Genomic DNA, 20646 nt, shown 5'->3' with positions numbered 1-20646 from the left:
GTGTAGTTGGAGGATATGCCCAATTATTGTTTTAGTTCCCATGAGGGGCCATCCACCAAATACCACTTGGTAATGGCAAATATTTACTGGCCACTCATGTCATTGGTCAGAAGTCCAATACAAGGTAATGACTGAATGAGAGTGATGTGTATGGGAGGATATTGATGAAAACATTGCTAGTCAGGAAGCACATTGTCATGCACCTCACATTTGTCAAAATGATTCAGCAGGCTATTGGAATATATTCCTTGAGCAGATGAGAGTAAAGTGATTTTTTTTTTGCCACAAGTAAGAAATGCTGTATTTGGGAACAAGATTATGTTCCAACAACAGAACATTATGTCTGCTGTAAAGCATGGTGTAAATATCATGGTTCAGGGTGCTTTTCAACCTCAAAACCCTATTCCTAAAAGAACAGATTCTACAGGAGAATGTCAGACCCACATTGAAGAAATGAAACACACAAATCTATGATAGAATGGGTAGAGTAGAATAAGAAGTTTCACAGTTTTAAATTATCCAATTATCTAGGACCATCTAGAAATACCAGTGAGTTGAAGGACAGGAGTATTAGTTAATGGAATTATTATTTAATATAATTAAAGCTATGGTTAATGTTTTTCCAACAAAAGTCATTAAATGTTGGCTTGTAATGACAACACAGTACCCTGTTTTGTATGTTGTTGTTTAACCAGATCTATTAAGGGGTTTTAAATGAGCTGATACCATATTGTAAACCATGGTACTGCAAAATCATAAAGAGTTCTGAAGAGTTTCTTTTCCCACTATACAAAGACTTTTTGAAAGACTGAAAATTGCACCTTAGAACATTAGATGACTAAAAGAGTTTCAACATTTTGATATATTTAAAAAATAGACAATAGAATATATTGACCAGGAAGCTATTAAATGTACTCGTTTTGTCAACATAGTTGACAACTCAAGTAATATCTCATAAGGCACCAATAAGTATGATGCATATTTAAGCATACATAGTTCTGCAAATGATTAAATTAAAAAAAATCATCTTACTGTGAGTGGATTATAGAGCTTAACTAAATCTATTATATTTGCTATTTTAGTCAAAGTAATAGTTTACCATGTCCAGTCCAAAGGGTGTTTAATGTTTAGCCAAGAATGCTTCACAGGCGAAACAGCTCAGCGCAATAACTTACGTTTCTCTGTCATATCAGTTTATTAGATATTTTAATGTATCCTTTGTATTCAAACTGGTATCTCAAATCTTTAGATGCTCTGTTACTTTCCTTTCTTTGCATATTAAGTGAAAAGCTCAAAATACAATATTTTTATACTATTATCCTATGTTCAAATACTTATGAATTAAACCATAAATTTATTCTTATTAGATATTCTTTTAACAGAGGACTATAGAGTATAGGAGTACAGTATGAAAAAAACTAATCCATAACTCTCTGCAATGGCAAACAGCCTCTCCTTTCCCTGACATTCTTGCACATGTATGGCGTGGCTTAAGAAGTTAAAGCTCCAGAAAGACTTTTAAACCTGCTGTCTCTGTTTTGGAAGTGGAATTAGGCTTATCCCAATTTCTGCTGAAATTAAAGGTAAGATTCCATGGACATAAAAAGACTTCCAATATTTCTACTGCTTAGAAAATTGTTTAAATGTTGATAGGAAGATTTAAAGTTTGCTTTTTGTTTCCCTGTCAGATAATTTGTTTCCCTACAATTATCCTCTCTAAGTCATTAAGGATTGTTGGATTCACCTATCTATTTTTGTAAGACTGAGACATTTCTTTGCACTGTTACAAATTGATTGTTTCAATAATAACCCTATAGGATTGATCTCTAAATAAATTCTCATCTCAGTTGGAAAACTACTGAGGTCATTTTAGGGGATTATCTATAAGGTCATTTTAGGGGAGTATGAAAATTAAGTTCCCTTAGCGCATTGTGTCATTTGATTCATTCCTTTGTTACAGCTCTATAAATGTAGATCTATCAAAATATTATAAATAAAATACAATATCAATAATTATAAATACAGTACTGAAGGTGTTAGCTCATGTCAAAATATAATTAGATCTTTCAGTTGTTCATGAAGTGCAAAAATCATGTGTTTAAATTAATTTTCTAAATCAGGTGTTTTACTGATAAGCGATTGATTCCAGTGGCACCATGTGAGGGATTTTCTTCCAAAGTATGCAGTTTACTTTCAACATGCAATTTATCACATTTGGAGAGAAAATACATTTCATTTTTTTTACAAATTTGAACATGAAAAACACATATGGTACATAATACGTATTGTGAATAAATAGCACTTTTATTTCATTTAAAAATTTAATAGCTATAAACGTGTGATATATCAGAAAGTTTTTTATTTTCCCACTGAATTGAGACAAGAATTGGAGATTGCTATTTGTGTAATGCTGTTTTCTGCTGTCTTCATTTTCATGTCCCAAAGAAGCTCATTCGGAGTGTCATTAAGGAACAATGAGCAAAATGGTGGGGAGGTGGTTCTGGCAGGAGATAGAATTAGTGAAATGTTTAGGGTAGAATTTTATTTCCCATTCGAACTTACAGTCTTAAACTGTCTTCCTGTTACAGGTAATCCTCGATTTACAACAATTTGTTTAGTGACTGTTCAAAGTTACAACCACATTGAAAAAAGTGATTTATGATTGTTTTTCACACTTACTACTGTTGCAGCACACACACACACACACACACACACACACACACACACACACACACATGGTCACATGATCAAAATTCAGATGCTTGGCAACCAACTCATATTTATGACAGTTGCAGTGTCCCAGAGTCATGTGATCACCTTTTGCAACCTTTTGACAAGCAGAGTCAATGGGGAAGCCAGATGCACTTAACTGTGTTGCTAACTTAACAACTGCAGTGAGTTATTTAACTGTGGCAAGAAAGATTGTAAAATGGGGCAAAACTCACTTAAATGTCTGGCTTAGCAACAGAAATTTTGGGTTCAATAGTGGTTGTAAGTTGAGGACTACCCGTACTTATTGAATATGTGGGTTGGGCTCACAAACGTTCTTGTTAAGTCAGAAGTTTCTTATGTCCTATTTTTGTTACTGGATATCCTTGCTTTATTAAGTTGTAGATAGGTACTTCTAATCTCTGCTTTTGTATTCATACATGTTTTAAGTAAAGCATTGGTAAAATGTTTTCTTTGTTTTATACATCTTTATGACATGAAAACAATGTTATTTTTGATTATATATACACTGAAAATAGTAAATTATTTTCTAATTTACAAAAGTGTTTACACTAACATTTAATTATAAATAATATTGATAGACTGCCCCAATCTACATAAAGGCCACTTAATTCAAAGAAATCGCAGAAAAAAATAAATTATTTAAATAGAAATGTTCTTGATGGTAAAAGAGCATTTCTTTATTTAGAAATACTAAACAGTGACTAAATTGAATCTGTTATCTGCAAATACAACTTCGAGACTGCATAAAGTACTTGTTATAATGGAACTCCTAATCCAGGTATCTCAGGTAATTTATGGTTCATATAACATTGTGTCAGATGTTTCTCCTTGCCTAATGCAGCTGCCATTTTGTGGAATAAGAGTTTAGTGTAAGGACACACACACACACACACACACACACACACACATTTACCAACTAACACACAATTATTTTTTCCATTCTGTAATATGGCCTATGTTGTTTCTGAAAATTTGACTAGCTACTCATACATTTTTACTGATGCTTTGAATATTTGGAATTGCACTATGTTCTTCTTTACTTATAGAATACAAATTATGTTGAGATAAAATTCATGTGTTTCCTTTGACTCAATTAATTAGAATAACTGTCCAAAATAAAAGCCAGCTTCTAGTTGCAAAATACTGGCCCAGCATATGTTCTGTTACCTTGAGTTGAAATTATCTGCTAAGTTAACTGTGTTACAAAGGAAGATTAATGCAGTGTATTGGCCAAGAAAGGAGATAATACTGACTCATGGGCCATACTTGCTTTTCTTGCTTTTGGTTAAACATTCAAAAACCTGCTTCTGAACTTGAACATCTGTTATAAGTTGATTACGCATTATACAAATTTGAATTCGCTTGCCTGTTGCTTTCTGGCAATAATACACAACTATATGCAACTAGACTCTCTTGAAGGATGCCTGCATTGTGAAATGACAAGGTACCAATACAGAGATACTTTGTGTAACCGTATTTTCCGGCGTATAAGATGACTTTTTAACCCTTGAAACTCTTCTCAAAAGTTGGGGGGTCGTCTTATACGCCCAGTCGTCTTATACGCCGGAAAATAGTACATAAATCAATCAAGTGCCCCTGTTCTTGCAAAGCAACTTCAAGCCTCCTTAGTCCAGTCTACCCTCCAATGTGACTCTCCCTTCCCACCCCCAAGAGCCTCTAAGCCCCTTCCCCTCCCCCTTGCAAATGCCAGACCCTGGGAGCGGCAGGAAGCCCCTCTCCCTCCCCCAAGCGGCATCTGAGCATAAGCAGAGCACGCCCTGCTACCCGCTATCTCTCCCGGCAGTCTGGACAGCGGTACTTGGCAGCCTGGCGCCCCTCTCGCCCGCAGACCACACAGCGGCCCTCGCCAGCCGGCCTCGGCATGGCCGCCCCAAGCCCGGCTCTCCAGCGCATCTTCCGGTCCCGCTTGGCTGACCGCCTCCTGGGCGGGGCTTGGCTCCAGACGCGCGGCTGCTCCGTCTGCAAATGTGCTCTCAAAGCCGGATTGCACTCAGCTGTGCAGGCTTCCGAAAGGCGGGGACTCAGAGTTCCCGCAGTGGTTGCGGCTTCTGGCGTGCCGTTTGCAGAGTCTGGCCTGGAAGAGCGCGTCATGTGAACGCAGCTCTTGCGTTTATTCCAAAGGGTGGGTGGAAGGAAAAGCGCCTTTGGGCTTCAAAAGGGAGGCTTTGCACCATCTGCATCAGACGGGTCTGAATTGGGCTTGTGTCGGACACTTGGCAACTGGCATGTAAGTATTTTCCAGTGTATAAGACGAAAAATCTTGAAAATCTTCCCAAAAGTCGGGGGTCGTCTTATACGCCGAGTCGTCTTATATGCCGGAAAATACGGTACTTTGTTTTTATCTTTTTAAAAAAGTTATGTTTACTGTAAATTGCTTTGGGATGTTCTAAAATCAAACATAGAAATAAATGAAAAAGCAATGTGTTTAAATCAGTGCAAGTGAAAGAAAAGGTGTAATACTTACAAAGGGTAAAGTGCTGTTTAAATATGAATGAAAAGGCTAAACCGGAGTAGGAATCCATAAACTGGTGATAGCTGCATGTTAATGTTAGAAAAATGTACTTACACTGCGCTAAAATCAATCCAAAAGAAAAATTGTTCTGCTAGGCGATATGAATGGATGGGTAGGGGCAAGAAAAGAAATACAAAGTAGGTAATTAGGCCATTGAAGACTCAAGAATGAATGACCATGTGTGGAACTGGTATGTACGTATTTACAAAATACAAAAATGAACCATTATATGAGAAATATGCTCAATGGTTGGGCATATAAAGAGATTTGAATGAGGACTGAATTGGAAAACAAATACTAGAAGGAAGCGTGAAAGGGTTCAGTAGAGCAGTGTTTTTCAACCTTTTTTGGGCAAAGGCACACTTGTTTCATGAAAAAAATCACGAGGCACTCCACCATTAGAAAATGTTAAAAAATTTAACTCTGTGCCTATATTGACTATATATAAAGTAATTATCTTGAATAGGAATCAAATAAACACAAAGAAAGTATTTTATAATTACTTTATTATGAAATAGTAAGTAAACAGAAATATGAAAAATTATAAAATACTTTATTCAGTGCGCAACCTGGGCCTGTTTGGCTGAACTCAAAGCTCTCAGTCTCCGTCCGTCTCCTCCTGCTCCGGTCCTCCTGGTGACTCGAGTCGCGACGTCTTCTTCTCTCCGCTGCTGCGCACACTGTGCTCGGGCGGGAAGGAAGTCGGAAGATGATGTCCTACTGTGATAGGTCCAGGCTGCAGTCTGGACCAATCACAGCCCGGACATCAGAAAAGTGGAGGGTGTCCCCCTGAGGAGCGCCAATCGGCGCCCCTGCTGGCCGAGGGTGGAGTCAAAACCCCACCCCCCCATACCCAGGACACAGTCCGGCGCCCGCCTAGTGGGCGAAAATTTGACATTTTTTTTTAATCTTTCGAATTTTTCAATTTTTCCTACGGCACACGAGGCAACATCTTGCGGCACACTAGTGTGCCGCGGAACAGTGGTTGAAAAACACTGCAGTAGAGGAGGGAAAAATTGTGGGAAATCTAAAATGGAATATAGAAAAAGTGAGAGCAAAGTTAGTATAAGAACTATTGTACGGACATGTAGAAGTACACTACATTGGTTTGCAAGAAATCGATATTGGTGCAAGCTAGTTTTAGATATGTTTCATTTCCTCTTCTGTCTCATTTTTTGTGTTTCTGAACACTATCTTGCATCTCTGAATCTTGTTGCTAATCCTGAAAGGGGAGTACTGTGATGGGGATATTATGTAGAACTGGAATGGAAATACCTTTTAATAGGTAATATTATGCATACTCATTTACTATTTTTTTTAAAGAAGGTTTAGAATTTGAATGTTTTGTAGCGTACCCTTGACAGAAAGTGAGAATACCTGCTGCAATAAAATTAAAGAAATTGTCATCTACATGTATTCGAAAATTGTGGAAATATGACAAATGTGTCCAATCAATTTTGTTCCCTTTCTTCATAAAAAAAAAATGATTTGGTCCAAAAGGGAATACCATGCAACAGACTATATCTCTCTTTCAGCAAGTCTTTTGACTTAAGTCAAATACGCCATCCTCCTTAAATAAAGTTGAAAGTGTGGACGGGAAAGGACATAATGGGGATACAGTTGCTTGAAATGCTACAAGTAAAAGGTAACAATTTTAATGGATTGATATAAGAATGCAAAAGGATGCCAGATAGCTTCCCAAATGTGAATCCTGACATGAGGAAGAGGCTGTATATTTAGAATATTGGAGATCACTATCAAATGGAGTGATATTACAAACTTTTTTTTAATAAAAGTTGAATATGATAATGCACCACCAAATGTGCTTTCTGTTGATTGCATTATGAACCTATGTACTAGCATATCATATGTAGGGAGCTGGGATTGTTATAGTTGGTCACAGTTTTTATCATTTATGGTTAAGGAAAGATGTGAATTAAGCATTCCTCAGCTGGGTTTTCTAACCCCAATGCAGTATCAGATCATCAGTGCTATTTATGAAATTTTAATAAAAACAACCTGTAAATTATAAATGCAATTTAAAAAATTGAATATATAAAATAGCAGAATTAATTAAAAATGCACTTGCCTTAATTTAATATTGTATCTGGATTAGCAATTAAGCATTATACAGATTGCATTGAAGAAACTTTGTGAACTGTAGATTGGTTATTGTCTTGGTTTTCCTCTTTTAACTGAGTCTCCCAGGCTTATTGGATAGGATTGTTGGAACCCCATTGTAAGCAAAATTAAATAACTCGACGTTACCTCCAGCCTCCAGTTCCTTCCAATTAAAATGGGTTGCATTATTTTTAAACTGAAAAAAAGATAGAGCAGTATGTGATTACATAACTTATCAGTTATGAATCAAGGACATGTTTATCTTACTTTGATTTGCTGGATACTCAACTGAACAAATCCAACACTAAGTACGTGACCGCATTTTTAAGACAGTGAGTGGTATTTGGTCCCGGCACCAGATCACAATGAAAAATTTATCCATCTGTTATATTGGGAGTTGCACAGTTACATATGTACATAGCATGCAGTCATGAACACATACAGTGTCGGGGGAGGGAATACTTTTTAATACAGTAGCTCATGTGTTGCTCTGAATGAACAGACTCTTGAGATTTGTAGTTACTCTGCTAATGGTAACTGCACTTTATCCTTAAGCTGGGGCTAATATTTGCTGAAGCCAAAGAGCCCTCTTTGATACTGATGTAGATTAAAGACCTCAGATTTGATTTCTGTGTAGTGATCCTGCTGCTTTTTAAAGTGGAGCTCTTTCTTTAAACAGCTTTGATTACTTTATTTGTGTTTAGATTGGTATTTTAAAATATTGACATCATAGGCTGTACCCAACGTTTCAGAGTAAAATCTTAAAAATTGTTTAATGACTAACGGATCTTTGTTCATAATTTTACCAATTAATATTAAATTAAAAATCTAAATATTTACTATACTTAGTCTAAAATAGTAATTTTAACAGTTTTATAAAAACAAATTTAGTTTTCTATTTAAATTACAAAATCTGTTTATTCAATTTTTTTAATCTAATAACATTGCTTTAATTGTGAATGTTATTTGAAAGTGAAATTCCTAATGGTACTCTGGACTGGAAATTAAAATCCAAAGATTGTGGTTGTAAAAGAAGTGAAGTGAAAGACTTGAAAGTGAAGGAAGCTAGTATTACTTGAATTGGGACTATATGTATTACTTAAACATTGATTCTGTGGTTAGAAAAGTTGGATTCAGTACTTAATAGATGATTGCATTTAAATTAGATATATATTCCATTATTTTACTGAATTCTGCTTTTGCTAGTGTTGTATCTGGGCAGCGTCCTGCTTTCTGGCCCAATGATCACTATTCTTTCCCGTACATTTTCAAACTTCTGTTTGCAATAAAATGCAGAACTAGGTTATTAAATTCTGTAGTCTATATGGCTTTGAACAGAATACACAGAGCTTTTTAAAGAGACCCTTGAGTTGAGCTCAGTTATTGACAACTGCAACTAGGCAGTTTTCTTGGGAGCATTACGCAACTATTGTTTTAGAAATTCCAGTATTTCCTACAGCCCTGGTCACTCCCACTCAGCTTCCATATTCAGCATACTAAACCAAATTCAGTGTGATGTTTTAACTGTAATCTTATTTTCTAGCCATTTATTATTAGAAGAAGAGCACTATTACAATATAAAATGCTACTTTTTATTTGTCTTCCAACTTTATATAATCCTATTTTTGAATATTTTAATGCAATCCTATTTTGCACTGTTGAAGTCCTAGTATTTAGAAGAGAAAAAACTATATTTTTATTTGGGATAGAAATAGGTTTTCAGTTTTACATAAATTTGTATACCCCTCCACCCAGAAGAATTAATTTCCTTTGCAATAGTGTTTAGATGAACTTTGAGAAATAACTGAAGATTACAGTAAAGCGTGTTTAGTCAACAATGTATGATGAGAATACTTTATTTAACCAGCTGTAATTAAATATCTCTTTCTAGGAAGCTGTTAAGATTCTGAAGTATGGCTGAAGATGCAAAATCACCTGGGAAAGATGAATTCTTTATTTCAGGTATCTTTTGTCTTCTCTTTAAATCTCTTAATAACCAATGGTATATAGAAGCTTCTCGATGCTCAATTTACGCCCAGAAGCAATTGTTTTCCTGTAGAAAGCTGCTATTTACTCCTTACAGGTAAGGGTGAACAGCTGAATGACAGAATAGACCCATTATAATTTATTGGGGTCCATTGGGAAACAGGGAAGGCATCAGAAAAGTCAAAATGACCACCAATGGTGCAAATGGCATAGAAATTTAATAAGGGAGTATTTGGGGCAAGTTTGTAATCCTTTAAATTATTTTTATATTTACTGGAATACTGAGAATGTAGGAGCATACTTCAGCTATCAGTATATTTCATTGAAGCCTCTTTCAATGCAACTAAACTTCAACTTAATAGTTTCCTATTTAATAACATCACCTCCATTTGGCCTAGATTTTATTTTAACTTCTTCCTCATCTCAATCTATTCAGTCACTTTTTTGATGTTAGATAACATGGTGCAGTAGATTTAGGAATCTCAATGTACTGATGACGTTCCCTGGGAAGTTCTTGCTTAATTCCTTAGCAGTTTCATGAACAAGATGAGGGAGAAGATGAAAGCTTTAATGTAATATTAATTTTGGTGTGCATTTCTGAGTTTTAACAGTAGAGAGTAATCCTTCCAACAGCACCATCAGGACTAAGCCAAATAAAAAGGAATGGAATTATTCTCCCCCCCGCCCCCCAGCCAAACATCCACAAGACCAGATCCCATCAGATTTATAAAGGTTATCATGGTTGAAATGTAACATCTTGAATGTTTTTCAGGACAGTTGCATCATGCAGAGTTAAGCAAGCAACTATGATCTCAGAATTGTATTGACAAAAAGGAAGAATCCTCTGAGAACGGTAACCATAAAGGGGACAGGAATAAAACAAGGACACCATTTTAAATTTCAAAGTAACTATTCAGTTTGGAATGAGATTTCTATGACATAAAAATGCCAGTCATTTTCTCCCCATTAAGAGTGGTTTTCCATATAACAATGTTTAAAAGAAGTATGGCATTTAAGGAGAAATTTGCTACTTGAATAGGGATATTGGGAAATGTGGCCAAACCAGGCTGAGGAAGGAATAAATATTGGAGGAACCCCTGGTCTGATGAACCCAGATGCTAGAACAGCAATTTCATTGTTGTTCTACTGCTTTATAACCCTTGTATAATTTTTTCTCTCTCCCATCAACTGTGAGTTATTTATATAACAGTCTTCCTCTGCCTCTTTTAACATGTTCCTTGGTAACCTTGTAACTTGAAATTTTGGGTCTTAGAAGCAGGGTAGTACTCCATAATTGAATATTTTAAATTACCTAAGAGTAAAGGCTGTCTGCAATTCATGAAATCTTTTTGGGGGGGGGGAGGAACCTACTGAAAAATTTAAAAAAATGCGCAGAAAGCTCTCTAATTGATTCAGATTTCCAAGATCACAGATAATACATTTTGGAATATCATCTCTAACCACATGAAAGAGAGTAGCCCTAAAGTACATGTTCCAATTACAGTTTTACGTTTATTATTAATCACTTTATGTTTCTGCAAGTTGTAATGGGCTAAACAAATGTCTAGGCACTGCACACAAAATATTTCTCAAACCACTTCAAGTACTCAATCAAAGTACATATTCATCAGAACAAAATTACTGAAGAGGTAATCAAATTAGAGGTTATTCGTAGTTATATTTTATTTGGACTATTTTTTTTAAAAGGTCGGAGTACAGCTTCAAAACTTCATTCACCTTTTGCTTGAAGAATCTGTCACGAAACTTAAGAGCCCCAAGCTCCTCGATTAACTCTATTGCTCCTGTGAAACTGAAGAGGAAAACTCTATCTGCATAAGAACACTGCTTGAACATGAATATGAAAACTATGTAAACTTTCAGTCATTAAATGGTTCCAAAATTAGTTTTTGCTTGCTACTTTTTCATTTTTTCTTATTTTATATGTCAGCATTAAAATTGTGATTTCTATATAACTCACATTTTACAAATCCCATTATAAGAGTAGCCTTGGAAGAATGTAATTACTTTTTCCATTTTAGTCACAAATTACTGCCTTGTGTGTCCCTAGCTCCCAAAATTACAGTATCCAACAAAGAGCCAGCCTTAAAGGAATAGGTTTATGCTAGTACAAGGATCTCCATCTCTCCTTGGTGCTGTGCTTGGTTATTTGCAGATGTTTCATTACTTAACTAGGTAACCTAATCAGTGCTTGTGTGGGATTTGCTCCCTGTTTAAATTCAGTAGCTTGCCCCGCCAGTGCTGGTGTTATTTTTTTTCTTTTGGTTACTGTATGTACAAAAACTTGGAGCCATATAACAGTAACAATAATGTACAATTCATATGCAGAATCCAAATTAGTGGATAATGTTCATTTACTTCAAGCAGTCCCGTCTGTGGGCTTGGTTTGCATTCTCCTGGTTCTTTTGGGTGACTAGCTGGTGACTAGTTGGATTCAGAGGGAAAGAAGCAGTGGTGTGCCTTTTCTTGGTTTAGCTGATAGATGACTTTCAACCAGTCTCCAACTTTTCCTTTTTAGGGAACCAATTATAGAGTATCTCGTAGAAAACTTGATTATTTCAACTGGTCCCAGTTAGGCCCAGTTGTAGGACTGAAACAATTCTAGTTAATCTTGTGAATGAGCATCAGGACCTGTGGAGTGGAGGGTTGGTGGGTAGGACATTCAGTACCATCAAACAGATTTTTTTTTCTGGACGACCAGCAAAGGTTAGGATGCTAAATAATAGTGGTTTTATATAGTTGTAAGGACCCGCTTCAAAACCTCACCCCAAGAAAGCAGGACTCTTGGAAGAGTTTCATTCCAAAAGGAACTTTTATTAGGAGAAGCTGATAGAAGGCAGGATCTGAGGGTTTTCCGCTCAAATCAATAGGTTAAATGGGGGCTCAAGTAAACCCCATCCCAAGAGTTCATCCGGTCAGTTCAAACAAGACAATCCCCCGGTTTTAAGTCCGGTGTGGGAACGAAGTCTGTTCCCATGCCTGCCTGGGAAGATGCTGTTGGGTCTTCACACCTTTTTCTTTCGCAGTGAGAGAGAAGCCAGAGGCACATTCCAGAGGCACATTCCTTTCTCACCCCAAGTTGACATCAAGGGAAAACAATTCAAAGAGCAAGCAGGTAGAAAAGGCAGAGGCATTGTAGATAAGCAAAAAGAGAAAGGCATCACAAAAGGCCTCCCCCTTAGGAGAATGACAGGACCCACAGAAAGAACCCAGAAAGGGACATTATCAACCACCACCCCCTGAGGAAATGGGTTCTGACAATAGTTCTTTAGTGGATATGGAGAGGACGGCTTTTATCCATGACTACTACAATTGAGTCAATGTTCTCACCTAATGTTTATAAATGCATGAAACCATTGGGAAAACTAATATTTGGAAATCTTGAACTTTTCTCTTTGGAGTTATGAAGGTTTGGGGATAAGGTCAAACAAGCTCAAATACTACAGAGATGGAGTTGCAATTTGTCAGTAAATAATGTGGCAATTCAATAAATAACCCTGGTATTCAGAATGGCATTGTTCTTCCCCTGAAGTGCTTTGTGACACGGAGATCTGCTGATATGCCCAATAGTGACCTTAACAGTTACGTTGCCATTTAGCAGTTTAAGATTAAATATACCAGTATTTAATTTAATCTTTCTATTAGCTATTTTGACGCTGTGACACTAAAAATAAATAGCAGAAGATGTAAGCTGAAGTTTGACTACCAAAAGTTTAATTTTTACACACAAAAGGGATTTATGCACATCTTACAGTTTTATCTTAGAACCAATGTAGTAGATTAGATCAGGGTAATAGTTTAATCATTTGGGGAGCATTGCGTGGATGGAGTTCAGCATAAATCTATAAATATAATCCACCTTAAAAAAAATAGCTCAAATGTATCTGAAAAACTATTTTCTCCTGTACCTATTAAACCTAAAGAAGAAAACACTACCATTATTACATTACGGTATCTCTAGGTACAAATTTTGTTCCATACTTTCTAAATGACCCATCCTAAATTTCTCTTATATTAAACTTCTGCTCAGAGAAATTAGTCACAGAAGTTCTTTATTAAGTAGAAATGCCTTTTTTGTAACAATAGAAATTTATAGTTGTTTTTTCTTTTTTTTAAAAAAAAAAACTTGAATGTAAACATCAAAATCAGGGCAAAATGTGAGCATTTATACACAACCAAGATACTTGCTCTTAAAAAGTTTATCATTCCACATTGTGGAAATGTTGGGCTGAGCCTTACAAACTGAATTACAATCATTGACACAAATACAGCTATGTCTACAAAATAAATCTCACAATTTTTTAAAGCAGTGTATTTGCTACATACGGGAAGATTCACATGTAAATAGCATTCAAACAAAACGAAGTGAGATTAAACAACACTGAATGTACCAGGAATTCCATACTTCTTGAGACTCAAATGAGGAAAAGAGTCCAATAAAATTGCATCATTCATTAAGTCATTGTAATTGCACTCTATAGGCAGCTATCAGCAGTTTAACCTGTAAGGAACAAAGAGTCACTGACAAAATCTTTCCATCTCAAAAGTGTGAAATCCATAAGAGACAGCATATTAATAAATTCACAGTGTAATAGTATCTCATAAAATAGAGCATTTCATACATTCAATATATTTTAGAGGCATGTTTGTACACATTTTCATATGAAAAGACATTTTAGAAAAGCCACTCTTTATAAAGTGTTTTATAAAAGAGTCAGAATTTGGCTTACATTAGGCATTTCATAACATTTTAGTAAGCGCAAAATTGCCTTGGAATTTTAATATATTCATTTGAATAATGCCCTTCATTTGCAGTGCTCACCTTTGCCATTGGAACTTCTGCTAAACGTATGAAGAGCTTGTTAAGGCCTTGAATAGGACTGAAGGAATAAATAAAATGACTATCCTAAAATAAAGAGGAAAAACAACTGAATTCATTTCACAGATACAACATCTCTCTTAAGCCAGGCAAAATATATATATAAAAAAACAACAACCCCTTTTAATCCACGTTAACCCTTGTTCACCAACTAAGCCTGTTACCGACTTGCATGGCAAAAGACCAAATGCCAACCATAAAAACTACCGCACAACTAAAAGCACATGCAACTTCTAGGAGGCAGATATAAAAAATAAGGAACAGGAAAAGAAGCATATAGTAATCTTGAAACAGGTTTTTAAAGCACTAGTCTACATGAACTTTTAATATAATCCAGTAAGCTTTGTCTTAGTATTTTTAATCACTGGAAACCACCTTAAGATGGTTGGAAGTGAGGTTTGGCATGGGCAGAGACTAATAGAGGAAATGTACGTGTAACTCCCAGTAAAATAAGCCCAAGGGTAAGGAGAGCATATGGCTGGATAAGACTGGCATGAATGCCCTAACAGGTATTAGCCTGGCCACTCACCTGTAAGATCTTCTGGATAAGCTGCTCTGTCTGGGCAGGATGGCAGGCTCTGTTGGGCTGGGAGGGAGGGGAAAGGATGAGATGAAGGCAAAGGGTACCTCTCTATACTGGAGCCAAATAACAGGTACCAGAGGCACCTTCAAGTACTGCCTGAAGGCAGAACATTCTTTCGACTGTTTCTTGCTTATCTTTCATTCACAAATCCCTTGCAAAGCTTCTAAAGCAGGAGTGGGCAATCTACCCCGCCTCTTGCAGGCCATATTGTAGGTGGGACTGAAGCAAGCAGTAAGCAGGGCCAGAGCCAAAAGCCAAGAGCTATGGGAATACCCATTTGCTCTCTGATCACCCTCCTCTTGCAGACCTCTCCCTCCTCCTCTGTGTCTTCCAGTTGCAGGAGAGGGACAGACAGCAGAACTTTCTTGCACAGAGATTCTGAAATTAGGCCAAAGGCAGGGCAAAATTTGCCCAAGGAGCCAGTTTGCCCATCCCTGCTCTAAAGTGTATTCTGTCTATTCCACACACAAGTATTTTATAGCATATTTAACTGTACTTAGCTAAATGAAACTGCCATCTACTATCACACTAGCATCTCTGCAAGACCTGTTAAAGGTAAACCAAAAGACTCTTTATGTATTTTAGAGACCTTTTTTATTAATGGGAAGGAAACATTTACTTGGTATTGCATACCAAATTCCATCCCTCTCATAGAAAAATACAGTTAAGCTAGTCGGCAAAAAAGGGGTAGTAAATCTATTCTAGTCAATTAAATAATATGCAAGCTTTCAAATATGTTGAAAATCGTTACTAGCTATTAAACTAAATGAAAATGAGAAGGGAAGCAATGATAAAGTATGAAGTTGGAAAGAAAGAGCTATAGCTTAATAGCCTTAAGGTGAAATCTAGGGCTTATGTAATAGTTAAATAACGGGCTACTTACTGCCAGTTATGTGCAAAAAAGTAGCAAGGAATGCTGGGACAAACACAATAAATAATTGCTGTGTATAAGATTGAATCTAAGTGATGGGCAGATGTGCACAAATAGGCGTGTTTGGTATTTGATGGGGAGAAAAAGAGCTGCTGACTATGCTTAGTCAGCACCAATATTTACCAAAAGTATAGATACAACTATATATTTTGACCAATAAGAAGCACAATTATTTAACTTTGATGATCTTCTATATCCCATTCTGATATTGTTTTAGGTCCTCAGCAAAGAAAGATGTACTATATAAAATGCAGGATTGACACATTCTTCTTGGAATAATAAAGTTCATAGCTAAAAATGTACACTGTTGCCTTTTTTATCATGGACAATATGGAGTAGCCTTTGAGCTGAAGAATATTTGGTCTGCCTCAAGAGTTTTCAAACATTAACTCTAATGAATATGATGCTATTCTATTGCTTAAGAAATATGGCTGAGCAATTAGTGGGCCCATAAATGTAGATACAACCATTTTAAGATACTGTAGATATGAAATAAACCATGTTTAAACTATTTATATATCCAAGCAGTAGACAGGCAAATCCTTCACAAGAAATAGGAGATATCAAGGATTGAAACTGAGAATATTTGTATGCAAAATATGAGCTCAACCACAGATTTTTCCAAATTTTCAAAAAATAAAATAAAAATGAAGCTATTCCCCATAACATAAGATTCAGTTTAAAATGAGGCTTCATTCCTCTGTTAAAAGGATGAATTGTTAACTCTTAGAAATAAAAAACTATACATTTCTAAAGATGATATAAGTAACCAGAGATGAAAAAATTACCAAAAACACAGGCAGCTGGAATTTGTCATTCAAAACCACAGCTTGCACACTGCATGGTCCACAGAGTCGAGCAATGACATCATTTCCCAAAAAGTTTGCATGGAAAATGAATAAAAGAATCCCAGATCCTGTGGCAAAAACAATGAATACTTCTTTTTGAGAACATACAAGAATAAAGAACAGCTCTCGCTCTCCCTATGAAAAAAGTGATTAATTATAACTAGTTTCTAATACACAAATAGATGGCAGCTTGAATTATATCTTGAATAATAAAAAGCAGCTGTACTGATTGTATTTCAAATTTCTTAAGCCATGCAGCTGCAAATCAGATCCCTTCTTTCATAACAAATGCCTAAGTTCGATTCAGAAAGATAATCTGGAAAGTAAATGCTTAAAGAAACATGAACTGATTTGGGAATCTTAAAAGACTAATTTCTTTTTACATTCTGTATGTAGGATTATTAAATAAAGAACTCATTAATATACAATTTTAATGTAAAGTTAAATAAGGTCAGATATTTTAACTTTGGTAAATCCAATTTTTAGGATTATAATTCTGGAGAAATTATTTCCTGTTTTTTCTATCATAATGCAATTTTATGCACTTGGAAGATTCAGATAAGCTTAACACAACTATTAAATATACTATATTGTCTCACTTTCTCAAAAAAAGAAAAAGCAATAAAATCTATCAATCTCAATACTTTATTTCTTTACCTATGCTATCTATTATCATTAGTAGAATATTTTAGCTTGACATGTTTTATTTATTTAAATATCCGAACTGGTTGATGCTCATAGGGTAGATATCACACCCTTAAATATCTGGATTTTCATTTCACTGATCAAATTTGTCTCCAAATACAACCTTCAGGCACATTCTGTGGGGACTTATAGGTGAATTCTGAAGAATAATCTGGTCCCTCACAAAGCAGATGACATGCAATATCAAATATTGGCTCCATCAAATTAAGACGGGCTTCAAAGTATTCCCTGATTGTCTCTTCTGCCACTCGGGTTAACCTAAAATCAAGCAAAATTAAAACGTGTAATTGTTGTATTAGAAAAGGGGTCATAGTTCATTTTCAATGAGTAATATTTTGCCAGTTGATGACCACCTTCTATTCACAGAGGGCCCTAAAATATCATTAAATGGAAGGAACGTAAAAGGTCAGAAAAAAAATGTGCAGCAGCCCTTCCTCCTACCTCTCAAGACCACTACTGTAAATCCAATCTACTTCTGGATTCAATATTTAGAACTGAATTCCATAGCAATAGTGGTGAATATTTGTATTACGTTTATTTCCCCAAACTCTAAAACTTCTGCCCTCAAAGGCCTAATTTTGTTGATACCTTGCACTGAAAACAAATAGATTATCTATTCAAAGGGAGGAAATAGAGATTTTTATAAGCCAAGTCTGTTTCATTTTACCTGTTATAAAAATAATATTAAATATAAATACACAAAAGCAATGAGCAAAAAAAAAATTAAAATTAAATAAAGATGACTACAATAAATGTGCCTCCCTCAAACAGCCCCACTAATTCATTTTTAAAGAACTTTTTCTGCATAGTAGCTTCTTCTCTACACAGCAGATAAGCAAAATTCTTTTCCCCCACCCCGCAGATTCCTTATATCCTTCTTAGTTTTTTCAACGTCAAAGCCCATTCTTTGTCTTCCAGCAACTGAATATATCTGAATCATGTCATGATTAAGCAGATTGCTAATTACCCTGCCCACTGAGGCTCTGGATTTAACATATCAAAGCTGAATTCCACAGAGAATGCATGGATGGAGTTAGTTTTCTTTTTAGATATTGTTAATATGATATTTTTGTTGTAGTGTATTGTATTTATTGTTTAGTTGGCATAATAGTGCCAACACTCATTGCATTATGTAAATATATTAACCACTATAAATATACCAATTAAATCAAGATTTTAAAAATTAAACAATAGGCTTTATGAAAACAAGTTATTCATATAAATGAGCAAAGCCTAGATAAAATGTCCTAACAGTAATTATAAAAAAATCAAAATAGTTTATTACATATTTATTATTACTTATTAAATTTATAAGAAGATATGTAAAATATATTCATTCACAAGAAAAAAGTACTAAAGCAAATATAGATAAAAAATAATTTTAGGATTTTCTGGGTTTGAAATATAATCCAAGTTTTGGCTTGCATAAAACAACTTTAAAAATCCTTCAACTTGAATCCTAAGAACTCATGTTAGAGGCCTAAAAATCCCTCACAGAATGAAACTATTAATAAAGGCAACATCCTCCTAAATGCTAACAGTAAAATAAGCATGCAAAGAGTCATCTAATTAAGTATTATATTAAAATGTTTAAGAAATATAATTTTCCAATTAAAAAAAATCTGACATCAACATTCCCTGATTCACTAAGGAAATTGAACCACCTCCAATGCAAGGACTTACGTAGCCAAATGACTCCTGAGGAGTTCGGACACTGATAAATTATTACACTGTTTGGCAAAGTGAAGAGCATTGCTCTGATGCTTTGATGAAATATTGCAATCAGCTCCATTTTCAATCATTAGACGGACGATATCGTAATTTCCTCTCTTACAAGCCTACATGTGAGAGTTTACCAAGAGATATTATGAAAACGCAGTTAAAGGACATACATATTTTGGGGCAGATGCTAGTAGCACAGGATTTCATAGATTTACTGTGTAGTGCTGGGCCTGGAAATAATTCAGTGGCTACAGTAATACAAAATGCAGGGGCCTAGGCAAAAATGGCTACATCCTGATATACCTGGGACAAACCCTTCGCTCTAGGAGCTGCCCTGGTGGCCAGTTGGCTTCTGGGTGTGCTACAACATGCTGGTTGTCTTCTTTAAAAGGCTCTACACCAGAGGACCCCAACCTTTTGGGCACCAGGGACCGGTTACGTGGAGAGAGGTTTTTCTGTGGATCAGAGGGGGTGTGGTTTTGTGTGCTGCCTGCATCCTGCAGATGGAGCTTTGCTTGTTTATGCAGACTGGTTGCTGGCACGTTGTGGCCTGGTACTGGTCCAAAGACTGGGGTTTGGGGACCCCTGCTCTACACATTTCCAGACCAGGTTTTCTGAGGGACCACCTTCTCCCACATTCAACTGTCCATACATGAGATCACATACAGGATCAATTTCCTCAGATCTGAGCTTAAGTTATTAAACATTAACTCAGTATAGCATGCAAGTCTGTAATCTAGCAATAAATGCTGAGATCTTCAACACGTAATGGTTTTATAACATTATAGTTCATTATCATATTTGTTTTACCCCCAAATATGAATATTTCTTGTACTTATGAATTAGTATGTAGGCGTAAATCTTATTTAATTCGTGATTTCTGTATTAGAATTTTTACAGAAAATAACTTGTCTAGAAGAAAATATATCCTGATTTACCACTGTTCAAGTTTACTCAAGTTAACAACAAATACCTTCATTAATGCAGTTTCACCATTCTTTTGCTGCACATTCACATGTGCACCAGCTTCCAAGAGAAGGGCTGCCGTAGTTAGATTGTTCTACAAAAACAAAATGATTCATACATGAATATTTCAAACCTAAGAGAACATAGATAAAATGAAAATAATCAAAGACCGATATAAAGATTAAAGCAAACTTATACTATGATTGGTGATACAAGACTTCTGATTTTCTTTTCTATTTATTTTTCCATCAAGAAGAAATAAATAAAAATGCAAGGTCAGCAGATTTGCTGCTATATAGTTTTATTTATTATACTAAACTCGTGACGAATTCTCATGTTATGTTACTTAAAAACATAATTTAGGATTGCAAGTCAGTCATTACATATTGAAAATATTGTTAGATATATATATTTGCATTTTCTTTCAAAGTAGAACTCAAGGTGACCAGCAATTCCTTTCCTATTTGTAAAAGGAGCACCTCTTTCTTTGCAGCAATGCTATCTAGATAAAGGGTCCCCAACCCCTGGGCCACGTGAATGGCTGACCAATCTCTTTAGGAAGAGATTGGACAATCACTTGTCTGAAAAGTATCCTGCTTGAACAGGGGGGTTGGACTAGAA

General features: G+C 35.6%; 2 protein-coding genes across 12 annotated transcripts in view; one reads left to right on the top strand and one right to left on the bottom strand.

Moving 5' to 3' along the window:
- The window catches only part of PSPC1 (paraspeckle component 1), a 57643-nt gene extending 46367 nt beyond the window's left edge, over positions 1 to 11276 (top strand). For 2 of the 8 annotated variants that reach the window (XR_014492475.1, XR_014492476.1), the window contains 3 exons: positions 9279 to 9349; positions 10146 to 10278; positions 11081 to 11276. The gene's annotated coding sequence lies outside the window, so the exon portion shown is untranslated. Of the gene's footprint in view, positions 1 to 1367; positions 1584 to 3418; positions 3521 to 6801; positions 6912 to 9278; positions 9350 to 10145; positions 10279 to 11080 lie in introns of all 8 variants that reach the window. The other 6 variants (XR_014492473.1, XR_014492472.1, XR_014492469.1 and 3 more) reach the window with 6 other exon arrangements.
- MPHOSPH8 (M-phase phosphoprotein 8) overlaps positions 1 to 20646 on the bottom strand; it is a 36719-nt gene that overhangs the window by 1166 nt on the left and 14907 nt on the right. The window contains exons 9-15 of one of the 4 annotated variants that reach the window (XR_014492468.1): positions 20033 to 20119; positions 19021 to 19175; positions 17441 to 17595; positions 16573 to 16700; positions 14800 to 14856; positions 14214 to 14297; positions 13797 to 13892 (exon numbers count right to left, since the gene is read on the bottom strand). Coding sequence is in view for 3 of the 4 variants with exons in the window: in XM_083362250.1 (XP_083218376.1) it covers positions 13851 to 13892; positions 14214 to 14297; positions 14800 to 14856; positions 16573 to 16700; positions 17441 to 17595; positions 19021 to 19175; positions 20033 to 20119 (708 nt within the window). In the remaining variant the exon portion in view is untranslated. Of the gene's footprint in view, positions 1 to 13083; positions 13893 to 14213; positions 14298 to 14799; positions 14857 to 15365; positions 15400 to 16572; positions 16701 to 17440; positions 17596 to 19020; positions 19176 to 20032; positions 20120 to 20646 lie in introns of those variants that run through there. The other 3 variants (XM_083362250.1, XM_083362251.1, XM_083362252.1) reach the window with 3 other exon arrangements.

This window comes from Vipera ursinii, assembly GCF_947247035.1.
Source record: "Vipera ursinii genome assembly, chromosome: 4".
NCBI lineage: Eukaryota > Metazoa > Chordata > Lepidosauria > Squamata > Viperidae > Vipera > Vipera ursinii.
The sequence above is the reverse complement of the archived record's forward strand: the minus strand, read 5'-3'. Positions and strand labels throughout refer to the sequence as shown.